At 42.4% G+C, this 23,467-nt stretch overlaps 1 protein-coding gene across 8 annotated transcripts in view; it reads left to right on the top strand.

The window, feature by feature from the left end:
* The window catches only part of ACSL6 (acyl-CoA synthetase long chain family member 6), a 265,006-nt gene that overhangs the window by 229,104 nt on the left and 12,435 nt on the right, over positions 1–23,467 (top strand). For all 8 annotated transcript variants that reach the window (XM_089694072.1, XM_089694068.1, XM_089694067.1 and 5 more), the window contains 3 exons: positions 8,256–8,351; positions 13,270–13,342; positions 16,645–16,733. In XM_089694072.1, the coding sequence (XP_089550198.1) occupies positions 8,256–8,351; positions 13,270–13,342; positions 16,645–16,733 (258 nt within the window). The remainder of the gene's footprint in view (positions 1–8,255; positions 8,352–13,269; positions 13,343–16,644; positions 16,734–23,467) is intronic.

Genomic DNA, 23,467 nt, shown 5'->3' with positions numbered 1-23,467 from the left:
TACTCATCTTTTCTGACTGTTTTTCACTGGTTTTGCATGTGGCTAGGGTCAGTGTCACTACTGGTAGCATGCGGCGATACCTGGACCCTACAGAGTTTGCGCAGGCAGTTCAACTCCTCCAGGATGGCACATCAATATGTACCATTGCCAAATGGTTTGCTGTGTCTCCCAGCACAGTCTCAAGATCATGGAGGAGATTCTAGGAGACAGGCAGTTACTCTAGGAGGGCTGGACAGGGCCATAGAAGGTCCTTAACCCATCAGCAGGACTGGTATCTGCTTCTTTGTGCAAGGAAGAACAGGATGAGCACTTCCAGAGCTCTACAAAATAACCTCCAGCAGGCCACTAGTGTGAATGTCTCTGACCAAACATTCTGAAACAGACTTCATGAGGATGGCCTGAGGGCCCGATGTCCTCTAGTGGGCCCAGTGCTCACTATAGACCATATGCACCATAGAGCTCGATTGGCATTTGCCATTAAACACCAAAATTGGCAGATCCGTGCTTTTCACAGATGAGAGCATGTTCACTCTGAGCACATGTGACAGACGCGAAAAGGGTCTTCAGAAGCCGTGGAGAACATTTTGCTGCCTGTAACATCTTTCAGCATGACCGTTTTGGTGGTGGGTCAGTGATGGTCTGGGGAGGCATATCCATGGAGGGATGCACAGACCTCTACATGCTAAAAAATGGCATCCGGACTGCCATTAGGTATCGGGATGAAATCCTTGGACCCATTTGTGACAATTGTGCTCATAGAGACATGGACGCTGGCAACCATTTTGTCTCTCATAACTCTCATGACTCTTCACCCTCCCTTTTGAATGGAATGTGAGTCTGTAAGTGAACTGGGTTCAACAGTGCATATGCACAGCTGGGTGAGCTCCATGGCTGTAAATCCCTAATTAGCCTGGTTCCAGAATGTCTGTTAGACAACCACTTTGACTCAGTCGGTCATGACCTGTTAAGTGTCCCATAAAACGTACATTCCACATGAGTCATTTTTTATACAAATTCATAAACTTCAGCAGGAACTGGGCACATTGATATGGAGTATATATTCGGATAGGTAATTTTAATATGAGTCACATGACACCTTACATCCCTATGTAGTGCCTACAAGAGGGTAGAAAGCAATATGTTTTATTTGGAGTGGCAGGATATGCTACAGTTTGGTATCTGCGCATTTGGATTATGATTCTAAATATTAATCTGCCAGTTGCTAGGATGATACCTGTACCTATTGAAGGTTATTGACCGTAGTATGAACTTGTAAGGGATTTGGTCCTAACTTTGGTCACCGCCTAACACCCATCCCCAAATTAGGTGATTGGCTATTTGTTCTCAGGAGACACCCCTTTGAGATAATAGAAAAAGACTGACAGCCTAGAGAAAAGTTAGCTCTCCCTTTTAACATCAGGAACCGTATTTTGAGAGCAAAGGCAACCTTTTGTTCGGACGATTGGACTCTGCTCAAACCAAGGACTTTTGCAAGTATTCTTCCTTTCTATAACTTTTTTCTTTTATTTCTCTGTTGTTTTATTACTCTCTTTATACATATATTTTTTACATCTTTTTCTGTAAATATTTTAATTGCACCATTTTGACCTTTTTAGTAATAAATCCTATTTTCTGAAAAGTGTTGAACTGTTTCTAAAGCTTTTAATGCAAACTAAAAGAATCCCTGTCTCTGAAGAGTGCTACTGTATGTGATAATCCTCCTGAATACATCTGTCTGTGGTGACAGTGTGTTACAGACGCTTATACTAGTATCTTAGTGTTACTGCTAAGATTTGTGAGTTTCCTCCTTCTCTGTAAAAAGGTGGTGGTGGCAGTGTGAAGGGTTAATTGCATAATTAACCTGATCTAGTAACAATCGCCCTCAGGCTGCTGGCACATAGATTGTGGTCCCGCGAGCTGGAAAATATTTGTGCAGGGAGCAGCTGAGAGTGGCATTGTTTCGGTCACAAGTTGGTGAGAAGGGCTTGGGTCTGACGCCACGCAACCATCACACCATTGTCAGACCTTACGCTGGTGCAGTGGGTCCTGGGTTCCTCCTGGTGCCCGACAATGCCCGGCCTCATGTGGTGAGAGTATGCAGGCAATTCCTGGAGGATGAAGGAATTGATACCATTGAATGGCCCCCACGCTCACCTGACCTAAATTCAATAAAACACCTCTGGAATATCATGTTTCAGTCCACCTCAGACTGTCCAGTAACTCAGTGATGCCCTGGTCCAGATCTGAGAGGAAATACCCCAGGACACCATCACCAGGACTACTGAGTACCATTTTGAGTTGCTGTAATGACATTTCAGCAAAATAGACTAGCCTGCTGCATTTTTTCACTTTGATTTTCAGGGTGTCTTTGAAGTCATTCCTCTGTTCCTAACATGTTACCCAGTCCATATCAGTATAGATATCCAGCATGATATTTTTCCCATTGAGATCTGATGTGTTTTCAAAGTGTTCCTTTAATTTTTTTGAGCAGTGTATTTTTTAAAGTATTCTTACTTTACATCATTTCTTAACACCTGCCTATAACTTTTGTACAGTACTGCATATATTTTTCTTTGGTTTTTATTGGGCTTAAATAGTAAACAATTAGAAAAAATGTTTCCCAACAAAGTCTACTGATTAAAATGATATTAGATTAGTGCAATTTTTTTTCACTGTACAGTAACAGAATAGTAAAGCTCAAAGTGAACGCATGTGTTTCTGTTAGGAAGGTTTTACTCCCCTTTTGATGATACATTCCACTTCGCACAGCTATGTCATTCATTCACATAGATGACACTTCCACCAGCTCTCCAACTGAAAGCCTGTGTATGAGCAGGGAGTTGTAGGATGTGTTTGCCTCTGATCATGGATGTTTGCAATGTTTTGTAGAAAAATAATAAATGCAAAAATATTTGCATTTTTAATTTTTTTAAAGGTAAACCTAGTGATAGTTGGGACGCAAGTGGTTATTATAATTTTTAAAGCAATTATCAGTCCTTTGAAATATGCAGCTTTAAATAATCCATGGTGATCCTGCCATGATGGTTCTTGTTCAGGCACTTTCTGTTTTAGGGTGACAATGATGTTTCCCCTGTCTCCCAGCTGTAATCCTGCATTGTCATCTTGTCACACAGACTTCTGATGGAGGTTACAAGTTGGTGTTTCAATATGCATTACACAGGCATGGTCCAATGTTTTCAAATTGATAATGTCTGTGCTGAAATCCAGATAGCTTACATTTATATAACATAAGAGGTGCTAGAGCATTGTGACCATATGTTACCTTCTGCACATTGCTATATGCCTCAGGTTTCCACCTTGTTTCTGGCAAAATAAAAAACAGAGGGTGGAGTAGGCAGTAGTGCCAATAGTGCTGCATGTAGTGGGCCATGCCAATCTGTTTTTAAGGGCTAAAGAACCTTGACATCTGCACAGGATGATGATGATGTCTCAGTAATCAGCAGCACTGCAGACAATTGACAAAGGGCATGGCAGCCTGATCCACCCTGTGTTTACTTTGCAGCTTCACACAATGGAGTCTGTGCTCCCATTCTTTTGCCACTGCTCTACCTACTGTTGCTGATCAACTTGCTCTCAAGTGAACATACTCTCGAATCCAGCGCCAGGTCTCTTTGCACAGCTCCTGCCTGCCTCTGAGCTGTGCTGCCACTTTCAGCGATCCTCAGGAAGGTGGCAGATGCTTGCTCCCTCCACACAGCAACTGCTCACCTTCCATATTCTGGCCCAGCTTCCCACTGTGCTAAACTCTCACAGTCACAGTACTGCTTAGCCAGAGGGCAGTAAGGTGTATGGAGTCACCTGCGTCATAGCAAAAGACACAGGCATGCATGAAACTGTGGGACAAACTTGGTCCCATATAGAATTCATACTGGCACCTTCATTTAGTCTAAATTGAAAAATCTAGGGGTGATATTTAATGCTACTTTAACCTATGATCCACATGTACAAAATTATATCAGAACATCTTTTTTTTTCACTTGAGAAACATTGCTCTTTTGCGTCCTATGATATCTTTACACTGTAGTTGAAAAGCTGATCCATACATTTGTGTTCTCCCTACTTGACTACTGCAGTACTCTACTCACTGGTTTACCTAAGTCCATAATTAATAGAATTCAATATGTACAAATTTCTGCTGCCAGAATCCTGACTAGGTCTGGCACAAGTGATCATATTATCCCTATCCTGGAGTCCTTGCACTGGATACCCAGCAGGTTTCACATAGACTTTAAGATCCTCTTGCTCATCTGTAAGGCTCTTCATGGCTTGGTACCCCATTATCTCTCTGAACTAGGGGCGGACTGACCATTTGCAAACTTGGGGTATGCCCGAGGGCCCGGGGTCAGTAGGTGGCCCCATGAGATGCCCCTGGTACCTTTTTCATAGGCTTTTTTGAGTTTGGGCAAGGACACAGGGGCCCCATGATCCCCTATTGCCCGGGGGCCCCATGAGTTGTCAGTCTGCCCCAGCTCTGAACTTTTATCAACTTACTCCCTCCCTTGTAACCTCTGCTCCTCAAATGCTGGTCTTCTGTGTGTTCCCCCTACTCACCTACACCTAATGGGAGACAGAGCCTTCTCCTGCTATTCTCCAAAACTCTGGAATTCACTACCAAAGAACATCCAAGAGTCACCTTTTCTAAACTCATTTTCACTTATTGTCCCTTTTTACCTTTATTTTATCCTGTGTCTTTCTTGTGTTTTCTTTTCAAAGCTCTTTGAGAAGCTACCTTTAAAGGCACTATATAAAATAAAGTTTATTATTATTATTAATAATAATAATAATAATAATAATAATAATAAAATCAGGGATGGACTTGTATTATATGGGATTGGTAGCAACTTAATACACACCCATACATGCTTCTAGCAAACTTTTGCATAAAAGCAGAAATTCTTAGTTTATATATATTACAATACATGTTCAAGCTGGTCAGCTGGGTCAAAGTGATTCCTCTCTGTCCAGTCCCTGCTCTACTTTTCAAAATGCCAAACACTTAGCAGCACATTGTATTCATGTTAGATAATTTCTGACTAGACTCTTGGTTGTGATCTATAAATCTATAAAAATGTTTCAGATTTCATGTGAACAGTACATTTATTTTCCCATTGATTATTAATTGATTCATTGATCTTGGTGTACCTAATTGCTCAATGTTTTAATTCAGATTCCTAAAAGACAAAACATTACCTTGGTAGTACAATTTTGAATGGCAATACATATTCTTGATCTAGTCAAAATCTTAGTATTTGTCACTTCTTTTTCTGTTCCTCGCAAGTTATTTTTATTAAATTGGGCAGCCCAGTGGCTAAATGGTTAGCACTTCTTCCTGGCAGTACCATGGTTTTTGGTTCGAATCCCAAATCATGGCACCACCTGCCTGGATTTGCATGTTCTTCCTGTGCCTGTGTGGGTTTCCTCCAGTTACTCCGGTTTCCTCCCACACTCCAAAGACATGCTGCTAGCTTTATTGGATCCTGTCTAAGTTGGCCCTAGTACAGTTGTGGCCAAAATTATTCAACCCCCAATGCTGTAAAGGGGTTTAGGGACTATAGTGTACATTTGGAATTGTATTCAGAATCAAATCCTACAAGGACGTTGTAACTACCCAAATGCAACTAAAATGACATCAATTGTTTATGTAATACAGTAGTAAATGGTTCTTATGTGGTTTCTTCATTGCCACAATTATTCAACCCCTTAAAGACTACCACTCTGAAGAACAGAGGTTCATACAGGTGCTTTCCATCAGGTATTGAAAACACCTGTGGATGTCACCGAGCAGCAATCAAGCATAATAAGCACCAATTAGGCAGCTTTAAAATGACTGTGATACTCAGCTCCTTCTAGACATTTACTGGTGTGGTTACAAACATGGTGAAGGCAAGAGAATGGTCCAGGAAGACAAGAGAAGAGGTGATTTCTCTTCACAGGAAGGGCAATGGCTATAAGAAGATTGCAAAGATGTTAAACATACCAAGAGACACCTTAGGAAGCATCATTCGCAAATTCAAGGCAAAGGGCACTGTTGAAACGCTACCTGGTCGTGGCAGAAAGAAGATGCTGACTTCGACTGCTGTGCGCTACCTGAAGCGTAGAGTGGAGAGAAGTCCCCGTGTGACTGCTGAGGAACTGAGAAAAGATTTGTCAGATGTGGGTACAGAAGTTTCAGCCCAGACAATAAGACGCACACTGCGTAATGAAGGCCTCCGTGCCAGAACTCCCAGGCGTACCCCCTTGCTGTCTCCAAAGAATAAGAAGAGTCGACTGCAGTATGCCAAAAGCCATGTGGACAAACCACAAAAGTTGTGGGATAGTGTTCTGTGGACTGATGAAACAAAATTAGAACTGTTTGGGCCCATGGATCAACGCTATGTTTGGAGGAGGAAGAACAAGGCCTATGATGAAAAGAACACCTTGCCTACTGTGAAGCATGGTGGAGGGTCAATCATGCTTTGGGGCTGTTTTGCTTCTGCAGGTACAGGGAAGCTTCAGCGTGTGCAAGGTACCATGAATTCTCTTCAGTACCAGGAGATATTGGATGGAAACGTGATGCAGTCCGTCACACACCTGAGGCTTGGGAGACGTTGGACCTTTCAACAGGACAATGATCCCAAGCATACCTCCAAGTCCACTAGAGCATGGTTGCAGAGGAAAGGCTGGAACATTTTGGAGTGGCCATCGCAGTCACCAGACTTAAATCCGATTGAGAACCTCTGGTGGGACTTAAAGAAAGCAGTTGCAGTGCGCAAGCCTAAGAATGTGACTGAACTGGAGGCCTTTGCCCATGAAGAATGGGCGAAGATACCCGTAGATCGCTGCAAGACACTTGTGTCAAGCTATGCTTCACGTTTAAAAGCTGTTATAACTGTAAAAGGATGCTGTACTAAGTACTAAGATTGAATGTCACTTGGGGGTTGAATAAAACTGATAATGCTGTGAGCACAGAAAAGACATTTGTGGTTATTTCATTATAACTGTTATGTTATATTTGTCTGACCTACAAGTGCCTCTTTAATGTAAATGTAAGCAAGATGACTGAATGATCAAAAGCAATGTCAAACTGGCCAAAACACTCAATTTCAGTGGGGGTTGAATAATTTTGGCCACAACTGTATGTGTATATATGAATGTAAGTTAAGGACCTTAAATTGTACACCCCTTGCAGGTTAGGGATTGATGTGAATATACAATATATATGTGAAGCGCTGTGTAAAATTTACAGCACTATATCAGTACCTGTAAAAAAATAAATAAATAATAAAATAAATAATTAAACTGGAAATCAATTAAGCTGGGTTCATAATAATCCATGTCTGGTTTTGTCAATTTTTAGAGCACCTTTTATCAGGCATTGTAGCAGGTTTACAAACATTTTCATTAATCTGTTGGGCAACACAGCACATGAAAACATACAGAGAAGAAGACAGGTCTCATTTTTCAGACCGCAGCACAATATACAGCAGAGGTTAACATCATTCTTATGACACATTTGTTTTTTTCCCTTATAATGTGCACTATAAATATGAACGAATGAACACAGCCTTAAGCCCTGGTTCACACTGATGCGGTGCAGAATTTGCAGAGTTTGCAGTGCGAATTCCGCACTGCATCAGAATCGCACCCAATTTATGCAAACCGCTGCAGGTGTGTATGTTAAGAGGTCCACAACACGCGGTGCAATGTGCAGAATCAGATCACATAGGTGCGAATACCCATGCGATCTTATTTTAGTGCGGATTCAAAAAAGTGTGCTGCATGTTTTTAGTGTGGGTGCGGTGCGATTAGAGCCATACAAAATGTATGGCTCCAAACGCACCACACCAGGGGTGGACTGACAACTCATGGGGCCCCTGGGCAACAGGGGATCATGGGGCCCCTATGTCCTCGCCCACACTCAAACCACACCCAAAAAAACCTATGAAAAGGTACCAGGCCCTCTACTGACCCCGGGCCCTTGGGCAGTGCCCGAGTTCCCAAATGGTCAGTCCGCCCCTGCACCGCACACAAATCGCATGTGATTTGCACAGGAATGTGGTGCAGTTCCTGTGCGAATCACATGAGATATATCACAGCGTATGTATGTGAACCCAAGCTAAAACAGAAATAATAATTTCCGAACATTTGCTTATCTAGCAAAGTGGTAGAAACATAAGTGACTTTTTCTTTACAGTAAGCTTAGTTCAGACATTGCTTATGCCAGCATTGATCTTGTGTTGTTTCTTTGTGTGCAGGCTAGCCTTGGAGGGCGTGTTAGAATGATTGTAACAGGAGCTGCACCCGCATCACCTACAGTTTTGGGATTTCTACGAGCAGCCCTTGGATGTCAGGTAAATGAAATTATTTTTATAACTTTTGTAAACTTTTAAATAAATGTATATTTTAAAATGCTTTTTTTGTTTTATTAATGTCTAACACAATAAGTAAGCTACTGCATGCTTGCAGACACAGTTTTTATGATGCTTGAAATAGTTTTTCTATTCTGAAAGACTGAATGAGCAATAAAAGAAAACCCTCTCTGCTTTTTAATTCATTTGATGTTGTTTACCAGAAACAAAACGGGTTGGGTACAGGGATTTATACTGCGATCTTTAGAGGTCAACCACCTTCTCAGTATATATATTGTATGTTTAAAACTCTCAGACAGCGATTCTCAGAATTGCATCTCTGGTAACATCTGTTAGTTAATCTACCTAGCATATCTGTCATAATAAAAGAATTATCAGAAGAGTTGTTCAAGAGTGTCCAAGAGCCGAGGACCACTTGTGGAGAGCTTCAGAAAGACCTTGAATTAGCAGGTACAATTGTTTCAAAGAAAACAATAAGTAATGCACTTGACCGCCATGACCTGTATGCATGCTCACCAAGCAAGACTCCATTGCTGAAGAAAAAGCGTGTTGTAGCTCGTTTAAAGTTTGCTGCACAACATTTAGGCAAGCCTGTGAAAGACAGTCTACTCAGATGAGACCAAAATTGAACTCTTTGGATGCCATATTAAACACCATGTTTGGAGGTCAAATGGCACTGCACATCACCCCAAAAAGACCATAACAACAGTGAAGTTTAGAGGTAGGAACATAGTGGTGTGGGGCTGTTTTTAAGCATATGATACTAGCAAACTTCACATCGTTGAAGGAAGGATGAATGAGAAAGTGCACCAAGACATTCTTGATAAAAATCTGCTGCCATCTACCAGGGTGATGAAGATGAAACAAGGGTGGAACTTTGAGCAAGACAATGATCCCAAACACAAAGCCAAGGAAACTCTCAGTTGGTTTAAAATAAATACATAAATAAAGCTGCTAGAATGCATAGGATAAGCTGAATGAATAATCCCAGTATGTACAACACAATGTGTAAAATGGTGACAGTTTGTGATAAGTGATGGATACAGGAGATATTGGTGACTGTACGTTGGAGAGGTGATAGAATTGTTAAAATACGCACTCACCAGATGTTTATATACGCATATAGTCAATAACCAGAGGTCCCCCTCATGGGATGGGATGGATGAGTTGCACCGCTTATAACGAACTCTCCCCCTCTTGGTATTGGTCTGGTCTGGCTAGTGGACGTCTCTCCGGGGATAGCCCGAATACCACCGTGGAAACCTCTCAGATATACAGCTTGGCTGAATCGTACTGGACCTGGTGTATTCCTCTGGTAGTAGTAGGCTGATGTCAGCAGTGTGGGAATACTTCCTATGCCTTGGAGTATGGTCTCTGGGGATGAATTGTTGGCTCGCAAAAGAGTCAACAAAAATAATAGCCCATAGTGTAGTATTTAAATAAAATAATTTATTAATCCACGTGTATAAAATAAAATGATAGAATCAAAATTGGTATATTTATTTATTTATTTATTTATCGAGTTTATATAGCGCCAAAGGGTTTGCTCAGCGCTGTACAATAGAGGGGGGACAATACATGAAACAGAACAGTATCATCAAACAGCACACGAGGGGTTAGAGGGCCCTACTCTTTCGAGCGTACAATCTAGGAGGGAGGTGGTAGAGGCACAGGAGGAAACGGCTGTGGGGGATGGAGTGGTAGGAGGAGGGAAGGGCAGCGGCTGTTAGGTGAGGGTGGGGTAGGCTTCCCTGAAGAGGTGGGTTTTCAGGGAGCGCCTGAAGGTGAGGAGGGAAGGTGACAGTCTGATGGATTGGGGTAGTGAGTTCCAGAGGATGGGGGAGGACCTGGAGAAGTCTTGCAGTCGTGCGTGGGAGGAGGAGACCAGGGAGCAAGATAGAAGGAGGTCCTGTGAAGAGCGAAGGGTACGGGTAGGGTGGTACCTGGGAATCAGGTCGGTGAGGTAGTTAGGGGCAGTGTTGTGAATGGCCTTATAGGTCAGGGTGAGCAATTTAAATTTAATGCGTTGGGCAATGGGGAGCCAGTGGAGGGAGAGGCAGAGGGGGGTGGCAGAGGTGGAGCGGCTGGTTAGGTGGATGAGTCTGGCCGCTGAGTTCAGGATGGTCTGAAGCGGGGAGAGCCTGCACTGGGGTAGGCCGGTGAGGAGGGAGTTGCAGTAGTCCAGGCGTGAGATAATCAGGGAGTGTACTAGTAGTTTAGTGGTGTCTGGGGTAAGGAAGGAGCGTATCTTGGCGATATTGCGGAGGTGGAGTCTGCATGTGTTTGTGAGAGATTTGATATGAGGTTGAAAGGAAAGGTTTGAGTCCAGAATGACGCCAAGGACTTTGGCTTGCTGGGCGGGATTGATGGTGGTGTTGTTGGTAGTGATGGAAAGGATGGGGGGGGGGGCGCGGGCTGGGGGGAAGATGAGAAGCTCGGTTTTGGAGAGGTTGAGTTTGAGGAAATGGAGCGACATCCAGTCAGAGATGTCATTTAGGAGGTGAGTGATGCGGGCGGAGAATGTGGGGGTGAGGTGAGGGGTGGATAGGTAGATTTGAGTATCATCGGCATAGAGGTGGTAATTGAAGCCGTGGGAGTGTATGAGTTTGCCAAGGGAGGAGGTGTAGATGGAGAAGAGAAGGGGTCCAAGGACAGAGCCCTGGGGGACCCCAACAGAGAGGGGGAGTGAGGAGGAGGTGGCACCGTTGTAGGAAACGCTGAAGGAGCGTTGGGATAGATAGGACGAGAACCAGGAGAGAGCGGTGTCTCTGATGCCAAGGGATAAAAACGTACACTGACCGTACATAGGTGTAAAGGAGGCCACTTATCACAAACTGTCACCATTTTACACATTGTGTTGTACATACTGGGATTATTCATTCAGTTTATCCTATGGATTGAAATCATTTATCTGGATTTGTTTTTAGAGCTGCACTTTCTTTTTCAGTATTTTATGAGGTTTTATTATGGTTGCCTTTTTGTGCTTTTAGCTGCTATTTCTACTAAGCGCTCACTGAGAATTTTGTTTTAAAGCTGCTATAATGGCCTGGCCAATCACCTGACTTGAATTCAATAGAAGATCTATGGAAAGAACTAAAGATCAGAGTTCATAGAAGAGGCCCACGGAGCTTCATCTATTCAGAGCATAGAATCAAGTCAATTAAATTCCTGGGATATTGATCTGGTCAGTTAAGTAGCAGAGGGGGTTGTTAATCAGTTTCAGCTGTTTTGGTCTTAATGAAATTAAGAACAGGCGCACTAGATGGGAAACAATGAGACGACCCCCAAATCAGGATTAGTTTTACAGGTAAAGGCCACTGACATTTTTTTCCCTACTCATCTTTTGTTAATGTTTGTCTCTAGTTTTGCATTTGGTTAGGGTCAGTGTCACTACTGGTAGCATGAGGCGACACCTGGACCCTACAAAGGTTGCAAAGGCAGTCCAAATCCTCCAGGATGGTACATCAGTAGTAGAAGGTTTGCTGTGTCTCCCAGCATAGTCTAAAGAGAATGGAGGAGATTCCAGGAGACAGGCAGGTACTCTAGGAGAGCTGGACAGGGCCATAGAAGGTCCTTTGTGCATGGAGGAACAAGATGAGCACTGCCAGAGCCCTACAAAATGACCTCGAGCATGCCACTAGTGTGAATGTCACTGACCAAACAATCAGAAACAAACTTTATGAGGGTGGCCTGAGGGCCCAATGTTCGCTAGTGGGCTCTGTGCTCACTGCTTGGCAACATAGAGCTCTATTGGCGTTTGCCATTGAACACTAGATTTGGCAGGTCCAGCATTGGCGCCCTGTGCTTTTCATAGATGAGAGCGGGTTCACCCTGAGCACATGTGACAGATGTGAAAGGGTCTGGAGCAGCCATGGAGAACGTTATGCCGCCTACAACATTGTTCAGCATGACTGTTTTGGTGGTGGGTCAGTGATGGCCTAGGGAGGCATATCCATGGAGGGATGCACAGACCTCTACAGGCTAGACAATGGCACCCCGACTGCCATTAGGTATCGGGATGAAATCCGTGGACCCATTGTCAGACTCTATGCTGGTGCAGTGGGTCCTGGGTTCTTCATGGTGCACAACAATGCTCGGTCTCATGTGGCGAGAGTATGCAGGCAATTCCTGGAGGATGAAGGAATTGATACCATTGAATGGCCCCATGCTCGCCTGACCTAAATCCAATAGAACACCTCTGGGATATCATGTTTCGGTCCATAGGACGAGGCCAGGTTGCACCTCAGACTGTCCAGGAGCTCAGTGATGCCTTGGTCCAGGAAGGAAATAACCCAGGACACCATCCGTCATCTCACGTGGCGGCCATGTAAACTACTGAGTACCATTTTGAGTTGCTGCATGAAATTTCAGCAAAATGGACTAGCCTGCTGCATCATTTTTTCAATTTGGTTTTTGGGGTGTCTTTGAATTGAAGTCCTCTGTAGGTTGATCATTTTCATTTCCATCAAACAATGGGGCATCCTTAAGTTCTTAACACATTACCCAGTCCATATCAGTATAGATATCCAGCATGATATTTTTCCCCATTGAGATTTGATGTGTTTTCAAAGTGTTCCTTTAATTTTTTTTGAGCAGTGTATTTACCTAGAAAAATGGTGACATGTTCAATACTTATTTTACCCTCTGTAATCTCAGCCCAATTAATGCAATTTGAATGGAGCTCATGGTTAACATTAAAAGATATAAGGGAGAGCATGTTTGCACAAGTATGCAGTAGCCATTTACAGAAACTATTGGGAATGAATTCATGCCAACTTGCAATGTTATTGAAAGGCTCACTTTAACTAAGCCAATGTTGTTTACTGATAAAATTACATGTTCCTGAAATGTAAATCTATTCTTCATTATATCAACCTGACTGGTACAATGTTTTTGCTAGGTCTATGAAGGCTATGGGCAGACAGAATGTACAGCTGGTTGCACCTTTACCACTCCTGGGGACTGGACATCAGGTATGTGTGTCTGTTACATATTTATCATATGTGCATCCAGTAATATGTCTTCATCATGCTATGGGACACACATATGCATCCAAAGAGCATGATCCCTGAATAAAAATATTATTCTCACACTTCCGCACTTCAACAAGTTCTTAACAATTCCATATGGGATTCAAATAGAGTGTTTAAATCAAAAGCATGTCCATACATTTGATAAACATGCACCACCAGGCTATATTCGAAAGATGAATTCCAATCTAAATGCATCATTTGTAAACTGGGAATATATGTATGGTGTTTCAGTTTTGTTAATGCAGTGTTTACTATTAGCACTATGTCATTGGTATGTGTTGTGGCCACAACTAGCCACTGCAAAGAATCTTACTCATCCCTACAGTGCATCCATATTTCTACTACATTCTAGTTGAAAATGGCTAGACATCTGATGGAAACTGAATTTAAGCTACATTGCAGATACCACCACCAGAAGGAATGTACAGTACCATTGACATGGCTTTTTATCTTGACTGGAATTCTTCTGGAAAACTGTAAATCTAAAATTGAGCTTCGAAAAAAACAATGCCTGCTTTGTATATCCTGGCTTTGCTCTGGGTTGACATGGGCCTGAGGACAGATAAGTCCATTCTTTACCCAGTAGAATACACCCAAATCCCCATGTCACTACAGGCTATGACTGGATTACTTAACCTGGTTCTGTTGTGGGTTGATTTAGGCCTGGAGACAGATTAGTCCTTCACCCAGGAGATTACACCTCAAGTTTTCATTTTACTACCCATTAAATTTAAACTACTCTATTGATACAGTATGTTGAGCAATTTATTACTCCAGTTTTTACCATACTATAGTGATGGCCACAAATCTGTCATTTGGTGGTAAAAATGTGAAGGGAGGGGGTAGGTAGATGTGTGTGAATGATGGATACCTTGTCTTTTCAGTGTATATGCTATGTTAGTAATGTGTTATGACAATAATCCATTTGATCACTTTGTATTCTACAGATTATTTTTGTACCCAGTGGTTTTATCCTACAGCTGACCAATGTATCCAGTGAGCAAAAATGATTTTAATATTCATCTTTAACTAATATGGTAACATACATAGTAGTTTGGCTATATCACTGGATCCCTCATACGGCCAGCACATTCCTTTAAAGTGTTACTAAACTCTGCATTCACTATATCTGGTCCACAGTATACAGAATATGAAAATTCAATTATTTTAGCAAATATAAATTGCCAAATACCTTTTCTCATCAGCAGTATATAGCAGTCTTGTGACTTCTGTCAGTTTCTGGCTGAGCACTGTTTAATATTGTAGGAGTTTTCATTTTGTTTTGACTGTCCTGTGAAGCTGCATTCCCCCTGACCCTCTGCTTGGACAGTTCTGATTGGCCCTGTGCTGATCACATACACTCTCCCAAAGAAAAAAAAAAGCTCTCTAGCAATACACACCAAACAAAGCATGTGCAGAATGTCTCCTAGAGCTCTGTACTATCAGCAGATGGATTGGGGACAGTAGAAGAAGGGGAGGATCAGAGAAGGATCAAACAGCCTTTTTACACAGTGTGGAGGATTAACCCTTTAGGTTCTACAGTGAGTATAACAAGCATGCTTTACTGCATATACAGACTGATTTTCCTGTTGTGGGTTTAGTAACATTTTAATACGCAGTGATTTGGTACAGTCATTGCAATGGTGGAGTGAATATCAGATACAATATTGGGGTAAATAATTATCACATGAATATTTGTATTTTCAGGTAAGTAGCAACAGAGATATGCAAAGAAAAGCAACTAATAGCAAACAACTGGATTTCTTTTTACTAGAACCATATCAGTAAAGAAGATATTTAATATGTGCTTGCATTACATTACTGCACTTTGCATATATCGCTCATATTGAATAAACCCCCTGGTGGATTTTTTCTTCAGAAAGAAGCATAAGCCCAGGAAAGATTATACCACTGTGCGACTCTGGCTGTGCTTAGCCATATTACATACTGTGATATTTCTAGGGGCAGGTGAGGATGAAGAGAGAGTTGTACAATGTCTGCAGAGCTGTTGCTAAATCAGGAATTTCAGAGCATGATATTTCATGGGCCAATTCACTGCTGAGTCAGGGATGGCAAACATGAAGATCTCAAAGTCTGCTTGTAGGCAGGTGCAATCTGTAGTCTCTACTGCAGATGGCACTCGACCATAGTGGCAATGCAGATGGGGGAGGAGGTTGAGAGAAACTGGATTTCTCTGATTTCCTCGGTCACGCTGGACAGTGAGCCAATTGGATGCAGTGGTCCCATGTGACCCTGGTGGCCATCTTGTGTCAGACAGAGTCTATTTAAAACTATCACCCGTGGAATTGATAAACTTTATGCAAGTAGCTAGTGTAGGGACAGGATCCCTGTCTGTCAGGGACAGTGCTAGCGATAGAGAAAGGTTCCAGTGGAACATAGAGAGAGAGCAGGAACTACATCTACATTCTCAGGAAGCTTCCCCTTGGCATGACATGGATCTGGCAGGCCACACAGTACTCCTTGTGGCAGAAAATGTCAGCATCCTTGAGTCTTCAGACAGCTGTCTCTCTGCTGCACTGTCATAAGTGTTACCAGACTGGTGAGCCTCCCCACAGAGCCTGCTTGTACTATTGAGCTACTTTTATAATACATCAAATCTTGCAAAATTGGACTCTTTGTGTTTACTGCACCTACCCAACATGCTGCTGAGCCATGAATGTGGGCACAGGGACAGTTACTGGCACACTGTGTTGCTGATCTAGTGATAGGTGGGGATTTTCAGGGAAACTGCTGAGTTATGAATAAAAGGCAAGGCCATTCCTATAGATGTAACACTTCTAAGACATGGATAAGGAGAGTGATATCCCCAAAGAAATGTACTGCTGAGAAAAAGATGAACTTTCCAGGTACAGTGGTGCTTGACTAGGGTTGAGTTTGACATTAGCATTTGCAGGAGCATTGCTGAGCCTGGAATGAGGAACATGGAGATTTGCAGGTACTGTTTGCTGTTGAGATGGAGATTGGAGCTGATTAGGGCACAGAGATATTTCCTAAAACAGGAAAAAGAAGCATAAAGCAATCACATTTTGTGTAATCATGTAGTACTGGCATGCAGACACATACCAGTACTGCACCAGTATACATAACATTAAATGTCAGTCCTGTTGTTTTTTACCTGCAGAAAGCCAAAATCCAATACTTACAAAGTTGAAAATAACATACTAAAAAATACAATGTGACGGATTTAGCTAATACAATGTGTACCTGAATGTCATTCACAGGACACGTGGGAGCACCATTACCCTGCAACTTTATCAGATTAGTTGATGTAGAAGACATGAATTATTTTGCTTCTAAAGGAGAAGGAGAGGTATGTAAATATATTTTGTATGTTTGCCATTGTGTGTTGTCCTTGCCCAAAAGTGCACTTTTTTAACCAGAAGTACACCTTCTTCACCCTCAATTCCTAGAAGTATACCTTCTTCCTCAGAAGTACATCCCCTTCCTAGAATTTCCTCTCCTTCCCCAGAAGAACCTTTCCTTCTCCTGAAGTGCACCTCCTTCCCTAGAAGTACCCTCCTTCTGAAGTACCCCACCTTTTCCAGGAGTACCCCTCCTAACCCCCAGAGTACACCTTCCCCAGAAGTACAGTTTTTTTCCTCAGAAATGCAACTCCTTCCCACAAAGTATACCTTCATCTCCAGTAGTACCCCTCCTTCACCCAAACTACATATCCCTTTCCAGAAGTATATATTATTCCCCAAAAGTATACCTCCTTCCCCTTCTTTTCCAGAAATACTCCACTTTTCCCAGGATTTCCCCTCCTAACATCCAGAGCACACTTTCTTTCCCAGACGTATACATCAAATGACACATTTTTAAACAGTAATACCCCTACGTGTCCAGAAATGCACCCCCTTCCCACAATATATTCTTTTGTTCCAGAAGTATCCCCAAAATTACATCTCCTTCACCAAAAGTATATATTTTTCTCCTGAATTATGCCTCCTTCCCCAGAAGTAAATCTCCTGTTCCCAGGAGTAGCCCTCCTTCCCCTGAAAGTACGCTTCCTTCCCCAGAAGTACCATTTCTTTTTTCAGAAGTACCCCTCTTTACTTAGAGGTACACCTCCAGACACCCTCTTCTCCAGAAAAACAATTTAAATAACTTATTTTCAGTGATTGTGGATTTATATTATTAAACTTTAGCACTTCTTTGATATACATAATTACACTGTATGCTGAATCCTTGCGCAGTCAGAATGGGGAATCCTTGACCTGCAAAATCAAAGTTGCAGATTAGTTGTAATAGTTACTCGTGGATTTTACACTGCAGGAGATGCTGTGGTATACTGAGATATTCAGGGTAAGCAGTTACAGGAGAGAAGAAATAACCTTGGGCAGATAGACCTCTTACCAGGCTTGATAACTCTAGCTGCCAAACCCAGCATTCTTTGGGTGCCCAAAATGTTTAGCTTTCTTTCAAAATACTTCTGTTTCCCAGTGTGATGGTGTAAAAGCTTGATCCTTCCAGAGACAAGTACTACCAAGCAGGGGCAGACTGACCATTTGGAAAATCGGGCACTGCCCAAGGACCCGGGGTCAGTAGGGGGCCCCATGAGATGCCCCTGGTACCTTTTTTCAAAGGCTTTTTTGTGTTTGGGCAAGGACACAGGGGCCCCATGATCCCCTATTGCCTGGGGCCCCATGAGTTGTCAGTCTGCCCCTGCTACCAAGTGGTTTCTACGCACAAGTCTTACAAGACGACTATGCCGTCTCCTGGCATTCCCTGTAATTTTGCCAGGTGACAATAGTGGCCTTACAGCATTTCCGAACTGCAGTCATCACATCACTGCAAAAAGGCTGGTCCTGGTGCCCAGATTTGTTGAGACTTGCTACTCTGTATACCTGTCCTAATTTTTCAAGTTTAATAGAAGCATATGCATAAAGTGATATTAAAATGATATTAAAGTAATTTGTTTTTCATAAATTACATACTAGTAACATAACTTACATGCATTTACTGAATAAGTGTGTGGGGTGGTTCATAGCAGGATCGTGCTCATATGAGAGACTTTTATGGGAATGTATAGTTCCCAGCGGCACAGGGGTCACAAATATAGAGGTAGTGTTTCAAAAGCAAGCTCAGAGGAAGTCATTAATAAAAAAAATGCAAAAGTAAGTTATTTTATTAATATCTGAAAAAAATTACTTTTAATATTACTTTAAAGAAGACCAAAATGGACTATTTGCTAGTATTTTCTGTATGCTGCCTGTAACTCATCTTTTATCCATTATTGATTTACAATGCATTGTTCTGCACTGTGTCTCTGAGTGGAGACGCCCAACTTGGTAGTTATGGCTCTGCTTCATTATGTCAGAGCTGCCACCCTGGTGACTGATGATCTGATGACTGGTGGGGGAATATTCAAGAATTAGTAGGGGAGATGGAGGAACACAGACCCACAAAATTAATGGAGCAGAAAAGAATACAATGAGTAACACAGTAGCACCATCAACAAATCTCCCAACCTTAGATCAGACACTGCAGATATACAGCTATGGGGCAGTAGGCCCAGGAGTGCCTAGGTACCCTCACATTGCTATTCCTAAATGTTCCCTATAACACAGCAAGTTTTTACTTTTTAAGTTCAGGTCCACTTTAAGCATGACAATTACATATTGTTTAAAAACCAGTTTCATATGGACGTTATCATATCTAGTGAGAAAAATGTGCTTTCATAATTAAAGCTGCACAAACCTATTTCACAAAAAGCCAGTCATTTTCAATATATGAATCCATTCATTTTCAATTCTGAACTTTTGGCTCCAAGCTATGCAGTTTCACTTTAAACTGCATTAACAAATAAATATTTTTTATCTGGCACTTTGAAAAAGACACATGCATTTTTTTCCACTACCCTGTTTGAAATTGCTATCTTTTTAGGTTGATATCACAGTATCTGATGTGGCAACATATCACTGACTATGGCCTATGTTGCTCTAGAAGTACATTTAAAGATAGGAAGGTGAGAGACTTTCAAGAAGATTAAAAACCTGCCTGCCAATGAATATATATGAATGTCAAATTTCTTTTGCCTGATGCTGAGAGCATTTGTTTGAGTAGGACTGAAAAGTGTATTGCATATGATATACATGATGTACTTTGGGTTGCAACTACTGTTATAATGATGTTACACTAGTAAAACCTTCAGATCTAGCTCCCCTCACTGATATTGAAGCAATCTGCTCTTCCTAAAAAATGCCATGTATATCAAAAAGGTATATACAGTATAACTGGGAGTAAAAGTAGAACAAAACAGAACCTTTCAACCCTGTAAACAGACTCCTGGCTGCTATAGAGGCTGGGTATGTGTTCACATCTCTTTAGCCAACTGTTGGCTTTTTACTACACCCACCTGCTCACTTACATATACACCAGAATATGATGACCCCCTCCCTTATTTCCTTCCCACCATGTATCTTGGGCTCCAGCGTTCCTCCCGTGTGCCTGGAGAGCCATGGAAGATGTCAGCAGGTAGAATGGAGGGGTATCAGTCAACATCTGTTCTCAGATTCTTCTTCAAAAAAATGCCACCCAAGGCAAATTCCTACTTTGCCTTTTGGTAAATATAGAATTCAATCTCAGCTATGTGTTGTGTGTGAGGAGGAGAAGATTTGCTGCCTGTGCCCAGGCTGTGTGCAGTGCAGCGATGGGAGAAGGTGCTCTGCTGAGTGCCCTGCCGATAGTGACCCCTGTCTTCTGCTCTGCTGGAAGTGACTCCTGTCTTCTGCCTTGCCAGCAGTGACCCCTTTCCTCCGCTCTTCTGACCCCTGTTCTCTGCCTTGCTGATATCTGTCGTTACATCTGCTGACCACTGTGTTCAGCTCTGCTGATGCCTATCCTCTGCCATGCTGATCCCTGTTCTTTGCCCTGCAGATCCCTGTACACTGCCTTACAAGTAAATGGCCTTTGTACACTGCCGTACAAACTGCTGACCATATCCTCTGCCCTGCTGATCCCCTGTATAGTGCCCTGCTGACCTCCCATCCTCTGGCCCCCCTGACATTTCTAATTGCACATTCACATTAGACAGGCTACATCCAGCCCCCTGACTATAGGTGTTCTTTATGTGTACATTTGAATTTATCAAGTATGTTATATTATCTGTTGAGATAGTTAAATCCAGGGCTGGATCTAGCCAGTTTGACGTGGGTGCAGTAAAAAATGTCAGGTGGGCAGAGGATGGGAGGTCAGCAGGGGAGTGTACAGGGGTCAGTGTGGCAGTGTACAGGGGGTCAGCAGGGCAGAGGATATATAATATGTTTCTAAAGGAAAATGTAGCCTTTAAAGAGTATAAACAATATGTAAGTATTGGCAATATTAACATAATTTATAAGAAGTAAGCTGACTGGCTTTACAATTAAGAAGTCAAGACAGCATGACAAAATGTGAGCAAAACTAGGATTATGAAAGTCATAGATCACCCTGGGACAGAACAGAAAAGTTCTGCGGCTGGCCAGTAGGGGGTCTTAAAGGGGGATTGAACAGAATCTGCACCTGCTGTATACAATGCACACCTATACCACAGTCCTTGTACCCAATAAATACTAATTACTGTGCCGCAACTGACAGTCTCACAGGTACAAACAAACCTCAGCACAAAGGTTCTTTTTTTTTTCTTAATTAACCACTTGAGCCCCAGAGGATTTACCCCCCTTAATGACCAGGCCTTTTTTTGCTGTTTGGCGCTGCACTAATTCAAATGATAATTGCGCAGTCATGCAATGCTGTACCCAAACGAAATTTACGTCCTTTTTTTCACACAAATAGAGCTTTCTTTTGGTGGTATTTTATCACCTGTGCGCTTTTTATTTTTTGCGCTATAAACAAAAAAACCACGAAAATTTTGAAAAAAAACAATATTTTCTACTTTCAGCTATAAAAAATATATCGTAAACTCAAAGTTAGTCATAAATTTAAGCCAAAATGTATTCTGATCCATGTTTTTGGTAAAAAAAAATCCCAATAAGTGTATATTGATTGCTTTGTGTGAAAGTTATAGCGTCTACAAACTATGGTATAGATACTGTAATGTATGCCTTTTTTTGCTATACAGCGCTGCACTAATTCAAATGATAATTGCGCGGTCATGCAATGCTGTACCCAAACAAAATTTACGTCCTTTTTTTCACACAAATAGAGCTTTCTTTTGGTGGTATTTGATCACCTGTGCACTTTTTATTTTTTGCGCTATAAACAAAAAAACCACGAAATGTTTGAAAAAAAAAACAATATTTTCTACTTTCAGCTATAAAAAATATATCGTAAACTCAAAGTTAGTCATAAATTTAAGCCAAAATGTATTCTGCTACAGGTTTTTGGTAAAAAAAATCCCAATAAGTGTATATTGATTGCTTTGTGTGAAAGTTATAGCGTCTACAAACTATGGTATAGATGCTGTAATTTATGCCTTTTTTTGCTATACAGCGCTGCACTAATTCAAATGATAATTGCGCGGTCATGCAATGCTGTACCCAAACAAAATTTACGTCCTTTTTTTCACACTGTGACAGTGTGGCAATCTGTCACCCTGGATTCTCAACAAGGCAGGTTGAGGGGCTCCAGGGTAAGTGTTTGATACGGAGGAAAGTGGCTTTTCACTTTCCTCCTTTGTTTGTAAGGTCTGTTTTGGGATCTGGAGCCTGGAGATTTCAAAGAGATCTGGGAGGGATGAAATCTCCAATCCTGGGACCAGGTTTTGGGAATGGCCATTACACTGATTGCACAGGTGTGCACGGCTCTTTTGTAGAGTCAGGACCAGGGTTCTGGGCTCCACCCTGACAGCTAGGAGTCAGCAGGGCTCCACCCTGGCAGACGGGAGGTCTCTGCCTTGGAGTCAAGTGGAAGCCAGACTAGCTGTGTGCTAGTGGCTATAATTTGGGAAGAGTCTGCAGGAGACAGACATTGAACTGTGTGTAAGCCAGGAGACTGAATCATTGTTTTGTTGGTGGATACCCCTGCGTGGGAAGCATTATGTTATGGGACATTTTCTGTAAATAAAATTGGGCAAAAAGGCCCTTAAAGAAGCGAGTAGCTGTTTGCGTTGAAAAGCTCTACCACTTTGAAGCGAGTTCCCACAACACAAATAGAGCTTTCTTTTGGTGGTATTTGATCACCTGTGCGCTTTTTATTTTTTGCGCTATAAACAAAAAAACCACCAAAATTTTGAAAAAAAACAATATTTTCTACTTTCAGCTATAAAAAATATATCGTAAACTCAAAGTTAGTCATAAATTTAAGCCAAAATGTATTCTGCTACATGTTTTTGGTAAAAAAAATCCCGTGCATTAGCGGGCAAACTGGCGCTATCTAGGAGGGGCGCTAACACTATCGGAAGTCACCAGTGACACTAATACAGTGATCAGTAAAAATCTGTTCACTGTAATCAATGACACTGGTGACAGGGCAGTGAAGGGGTTAACTGGGGGGGGTGGGAGGGGGGCGATCAAGGGGTTAAATGGGATTTCTGGTGCACTAGCGGGCAAACTGGCGCTATCTGGGAGGGGCGCTAACACTATCGGAAGTCGCCACCGACACTGATACAGTGATCAGTAAAAATCTGTTCACTGATCAATGACACTGGTGACAGGGCAGTGAAGGGGTCAACTCGGGGGGGGGCGATCAAGGGGTTAGACAGGATTATTGGTGTATTAGCAGACAATCTGGCGCTATCTGGGAGGGGCGCTAACACTATCGGAAGTCGCCAGCGACACTGATACAGTGATCAGTAAAAATCGGTTCACTGATCAGTGACACTGGTGACAGGGCAGTGAAGGGGTTAACTGGGGGGGGGGGGAGATTAAGGGGTTAAATGGGATTACTGGTGCACTAGCGGGCAATCTGGTGCTATCTGGGAGGGGCGCTAACACTATCGGAAGTCGCCAGCGACACTGATACAGTGATCGGTAAAAATTGGTTCACTGATCAGTGACACTGGTGACAGGGCAGTGAAGGGGTTAACTGGGGGGGGGGATTAAGGGGTTAAATGGGATTACTGGTGTACTAGCGGGCAATCTGGCGCTATCTGGGAGGGGCGCTAAC

The sequence above is a fragment of the Staurois parvus genome, unplaced genomic scaffold, assembly GCF_062004578.1.
Source record: "Staurois parvus isolate SC_StPar_1 unplaced genomic scaffold, SC_StPar_1.0 ptg000648l, whole genome shotgun sequence".
Lineage (NCBI taxonomy): Eukaryota > Metazoa > Chordata > Amphibia > Anura > Ranidae > Staurois > Staurois parvus.
Note: the sequence above shows the minus strand (reverse complement) of the source record. Positions and strands in the feature narration are given on the sequence as shown.